Raw genomic sequence first — 5,989 nt, 5'->3', positions numbered from 1 at the left:
GATATTGGTTTTTCCCAAAAGGTAACATCTCCTGGCCAACAAGAGACAGTCCATGGACACCGGACAAGAAACGTGACTATCAGAGGACAAAACGCTTTATTTGAGGAGATGTGCAGGTGGACTTGTCCTATCAGCATGAACTCTGGGGGACGGGACTAAAAATCCTTGACAAAAAGGAACCCAGTCTCTTCATGCTGCTGCGATTCAGAGGGGTCAATAATTTCTAAGCATAAGCGCGGAATCCCCAGCCGCTTAGCCTATGTTAGCTTTAATGGACACACTGAGCTTTCATATTAGAGTGGCTTCTATCTACTTTTGGAACTTATAACTCATTGGTGGGTGGGTGGGTGGGTGTGTTTACCTGTTCTAAGCTTGTTATACTTGTTTTTCCTTGGTTAATCGATCTTTAATTTATCATTGCAGTGTCTTTAGTGTGAGATCTATTATTTTGTCAAAACATCTGATATTACATTAGGGGTACATCTGGACTGCAAACTTCTTTTGAAAGAGAGCATGCACACCTCAAAACCAGATAGAAAAAAGCAATCTGCTTTTCGAAAAAGAGCATCCAGACTGCATGGATGCTCTCTCAAAAGAAATCCCTGATTGCTATTCACAGAATGGCCACTGGGGAACCTGTGCTTTTTTCGATTGCCATGTCTTTTGAAAAAATTTCCTTGTTCTGCATCTACACATGCCTTTTTTCGAAAGAGTTCTTTCAAAAAAGGTGTTCTTCCTCATAATGTGAGGTTTACCAATGTCAAAAAAAACCTGGCATTCTTTTGATTTAATTTTGAAAGTACGCAATTGCAGTGTGGATGCTGGGAAAGTTTTTTCGAAAAAAAGGGCAGTTTTTTCGAAAAAACAGTGTAGTCTAGACATACCCGGAGATGCATCTGCACTAGCTGGAATATAGTTCAGTAAATATCTAGCACCTAGAACATTAACAACAATTTTGCCATGTTCATGTACTGACAGTCAACTTGCCTTAAATACCTAACCTGATTTGGTGCTAACCTATTTGAAAGGATAGGCATGGAATTTACGGGGCCCCTCTTGAGGAGCACGATGAGGTATCAATATATCCTCATTATCCTTGACTACACAATGCATATTTCAAAGCTACTCCCTTGTTCTCCCCCAATGCATCTGTTGCATAAGGGTCTGTGAACATCAACCTCCGCTCTGGGAACTATCATTTGTGGACTATGAAATGTGACATGTTGGGAGAACTTCCTGTTTCCTGCCAGTATGTACCCTCTGCCCTCAAGGAAGAGATCTAGGACTGACTGAAGAGGGCTTATTTTCCGGAGAATCGCGTCTAGACTGGCGCTTTTCTCCAGCTTATCCCCAAGCCGGAAAAAAGCAGCAGCCATGTAAATGCAAATGCTGCGGGGGATATTTAAATCCCCTGCGGAATTTGCAATTCCGAAGTCTACATTAGCATCCCTTTTCCAGAAAGGGGTGCCACTGTAGACACAGCCTGCATGTTTCTCAATTCAATAGACTTCATTAGCAATGCTCTTTTTCCCCTCATTTGCATAACATCCAAAATCCTGAGCCCTGATTTCAATCTGTTACCCCACTGTTAAGTATTTAAAACTTTATTAGATTAAATAAAATCCTAATATTCATATCAGTGATAATTGAGGCTTCAATTAATGGCAGTTAACCCAATTACAAATAAATCACTATGAATCGCTGTTTTAACCACACTGTTAAACCATAATAGAATATTGATTTAAATGTATTATAAATATTGTGGATGTTTTTGCACATTTTCAACTAAATTGATTTCAATTGCAAATGAAGGCTACAAAGTACATAGAACTTATTTTGTATTTTTGATCACAAATATTTGCACTGTAAAAACATAAAGAAATAGTATTTTACAATTCATCTCGTACAAGTTGTGTAGTGCAGTCTCTTTTATGAAAGTGCAGGTTACAAATGTAGATTTTTGTTACATAATTGCACTACAATAAAACAGAAAACTTTAGAGCGTAAAAGTCCACTCAGTCCTAATGCTTGTTCAACCAATGGATGAAAACACACTCTTAGCCAGGAAAGGTTCCTGTGCTGGAATTGGACCAACAATTACAAATGAAATCCTGTTTCACCTGTGCCACTCCTTTCTCTGTACACACTGTGGTCTTACCCCTACACAATCCCAGTGCAGCTTGCCTGTTCCTGTACACTCCCGGATTGCCCCCACAAACACGAGTTAATAAATTAATAGGTGCACTTTATAATATCCATTGAAACTTCATCAGTTTATATTTACACTGTCATAGAATCATAGAATCATAGAATAATAGGACTGGAAGGGACCTCGAGAGGTCATCGAGTCCAGCCCCCCGCCCTCAAGGCAGGACCAAGCTCCGTCTACACCATCCCTGACAGATGTCTATCTAACCTGTTCTTAAATATCTCCAGAGAGGGAGATTCCACCACCTCCCCTGGCAATTTATTCCAATATTTGACCACCCTGACAGTTAGGAATCTAAACCTCCCCTGCTGCACTTTAAGCCCATTACTCCTTGTCCTGTCCTTAGAAACCAAGAGGAACAAATTTTCTCCTTCCTCCTTGTGACACACTTTTAGATATTTGAAAACCGCTATCATGTCCCCCCTTAATCTTCTTTTTTCCAAACTAAACAAGCCCAGTTCATGAAGCCTGGCTTCATAGGTCATGTTCCCTAAACCTTTAATCATTCTTGTCGCTCTTCTCTGTACCCTTTCCAATTTCTCCACATCTTTCTTGAAATGTGGTGCCCAGAACTGGACACAGTACTCCAGCTGAGGCCTAACTAGTGCAGAGTAGAGCGGCAGAATGACTTCACGAGTTTTGCTTACAACACACCTGTTGATACAACCAAGAATCATATTTGCTTTTTTTGCAACAGCATCACACTGTTGACTCATATTCAACTTGTGGTCCACTATGACCCCTAGATCCCTTTCTGCCATGCTCCTTCCTAGACAGTCGCTTCCCATCTTGTATGTATGGAACTGATTGTTCCTTCCTAAGTGGAGCACTTTGCATTTCTCTTTATTAAACCTCATCCTGTTTACCTCTGACCATTTCTCTAACTTGCTAAGGTCATTTTGAATTATGTCCCTATCCTCCAAAGAAGTTGCAACCCCATCCAGTTTGGTATCATCTGCAAACTTAATAAGCGTACTCTCTATCCCAATATCTACATCATTGATGAAGATATTGAACAGTACGGGTCCCAAAACAGACCCTTGAGGAACTTGTTATCCCTTTCCAGCAGGATTTAGAACCGTTAACAACAACTCTCTGACTACGGTTATCCAGCCAATTATGCACCCACCTTATTGTGGCCCTATCTAAGTTGTATTTGCCTAGTTTATCAATAAGAATATCATGTGAGACCATATCCCAAATGCCTTACTAAAGTCTAGGTATATGACATCCACCGCTTCTCCCTTATCCACAAGGCTCGTTATCCTATCAAAGAAAGCTATCAGATTAGTTTGGCATGACTTGTTCTTCACAAACCCATGCTGGCTATTCCCTATCACTTTATTACCTTCCAAGTGTTTGCATATGATTTCCTTAATTACCTGCTCCATTATCTTCCCTGGGACAGACGTTAAGCTGACCGGTCTGTAGTTTCCTGGGTTGTTCTTATTCCCCTTTTTATAGATGGGCACAATATTTGCCCTTTTCCAGTCTTCTGGAATCTCCCCTGTCTGCCATGATTTTTCAAAGATCATAGCTAAAGGCTCAGATACCTCCTCTATCAGCTCCTTGAGTATCCTGGGATGCATTTCATAAGGACCTGGTGACTTGCTGACATCTAACTTTCCTAAGTGATTTTTAACTTGTTCTTTGTGTATCCTATCTTCTAAACTTACCCTCTCTCTGCTTGTATTCACTACGTTAGGCACACCTCCAGACTTCTCGGTGAAGACCGAAACAAAGAAGTCATTGAGCATCTCCGCCATTTTCAAGTTTCCTGCTACTGCTTCTCCCTCCTCACTAAGCAGTGGGCCTACCCTGTCCTTGGTCTTCCTCTTGCTTTTAATGAGTAAGTAACTCTCATTAAAAGCATAAGTAACCTCTCCTTGGAGTTGCATCTCTCTCAATCTGCTTGGGTGGGCATATGGGGAGACATGAAGGCCTGGACCTCACTCTGTAGGTCCCATCAAACAGTCCCGCCAAGGCAATGGAGGGCAGAGTAATTCTAACGTTGGGTGCATTCCAAGAGGACGGGAGTTGTTATAACTCTGGATTCTGAGGAGATGGTTTGAAGGGGCTCACCCCTTTGTGTGGCTGAGATTGTGTGCGCAATTTCTCCATCCCTACTGGCTCTGGGAGTGGAGGTGTCCCAGATGGCTTTTCAGGTTGGTCACCTGGGACTAGGCTTTTTCTTATCCCCTTTTTGTACCTGTTGAGGGTTTGGGTGGGGGGGAGGGAACCCAGGCCTACCCACTCCTCTGGGTTCCAGCTCAGGGACACTGTAAGTAGCATTTGCCTGCTGTCATTGCAGTCTTCTGCCACCACACTCCCTGGGCCACTTCATCAAGAAACTGCTCTGTCCAGCCCTCTCAGGGCTTCGAGGTCAGGAGACGATTAGACGGAGGAGACTTCAATGCAGAATGTAGCCTTTGTGATGCAGTGATAAGATATTAGGTGTAAGAACGTTCCTGGGCTATGAACTTCCACAATGCTGAGGTCAGCCACACTGGGTCGGGGCAACCTTGACTAATGAAGAGTTGTCCATTCCCCTTTTATCACTCAGGTTTGAACTCAAAGGCCTCAGGTGGTCACCTTCTGCGGGTGTATTTGCCCACTGTGTCACGAAGCTCTTTGGTTTTGGCCCCATAAATGACGGGGTTGAGCATGGGAGGGAGGAGGAAGTAGAGGTTGGCCATAATGATGTGAACATGGGGTGCGATTCCCTGACCGAACTGGTGTGTCAGGTTGGAGAAGAGGAAGGGAGTATAAGAGGTCAGCATCACACTGATGTGGGCAGTGCAGGTGTTGACGGCTTTCTGGTGGGCTTCCTTGGAGGAGACTTTGAGGACGGCCCTGATGATCCGAGAGTAGGACAGGCCAATGAGTGTAAGGTCGCACCCAAGGACGACAAAAGTTATCCCCAAGCCATACCGCCTGTTGACTGTGATATCCGCACATGCTATTTTTGCCACTGCCATGTGCTCACAATACGTGTGGGGGATACGGCGGTTGTCACAGAACGGCAGCCTGCTCAGGAGCACAGGGATGGGCAGCATGAGGAGAACAGCTCTTGTTAAACCCACAAGCCCTAGCTTAGCGATCTGTGCATTGCTGAGGATGGTGGCGTATCTCAGAGGGTCACATATGGCAACGTAGCGATCGAAGGCCATTGTTGTAAGGACAGCTGAGTGCGTCATGGAACTGCCATGTAGGAAGAACAACTGTGTGAGGCAACCTCCCACCGTAATGCCTTTCCAATTGAACCAAAATATACACAGGGCCTTAGGCACAACGGAGGTGGACATGGCAATGTCCGTGAACGCCAGCATGCAGAGCAGCAGGTACATTGGCTTGTGCAGGGTCTGCTCTTTGCCGACAACAAACAGAAGGGTGACATTTCCCAACAGGCTAAAAATGTAGCAGACGCAGAAAGGGATGGCAATCCAGACGTGGGCATCTTCCAGGCCACGGATGCCCATTAGGATGAAGGATGAAGGTTCAGAGGGGGTGAGATTGAAAGCTGCCATGAGGTGGGCAGTGTGTGGATTTGGCTCCAAAATGCTCCAGGTATCTATGAAGGGAGAAGCACAGCAAAGGGGGTTACACACTTTCGAAGAAAACATACAATACATGTGCACAGTCAGTCAAATGTAAGAAAGGGGTATGAACAAGGACATGGACACATTTACAGTTTTTCCCATGAAATGTAGATCATAGGCAAGTCAACAGAAGTCATTACAGTGAGCTCACCACAGCAAGGGAATGGACAACATGGATGTG

At 44.1% G+C, this 5,989-nt stretch overlaps 1 protein-coding gene across 1 annotated transcript; it reads right to left on the bottom strand.

Annotated features, from left to right (window-relative positions):
- Positions 1-2,741: 2,741 nt before the first annotated feature.
- LOC149526037 (olfactory receptor 52P1-like) lies at positions 2,742-5,776 on the bottom strand. The gene has a single exon (XM_089775830.1). It carries the CDS (start codon positions 5,734-5,736, stop codon positions 4,798-4,800), a length of 939 nt encoding a protein of 312 aa, XP_089631956.1. The 5' UTR covers positions 5,737-5,776; the 3' UTR covers positions 2,742-4,797.
- Between the last annotated feature and the right edge of the window lie 213 nt (positions 5,777-5,989).

The sequence above is a fragment of the Pelodiscus sinensis genome, chromosome 1, assembly GCF_052426305.1.
Source record: "Pelodiscus sinensis isolate ZL-2025 chromosome 1, ASM5242630v1, whole genome shotgun sequence".
NCBI classification, from domain to species: domain Eukaryota; kingdom Metazoa; phylum Chordata; order Testudines; family Trionychidae; genus Pelodiscus; species Pelodiscus sinensis.
Note: the sequence above shows the minus strand (reverse complement) of the source record. Positions and strands in the feature narration are given on the sequence as shown.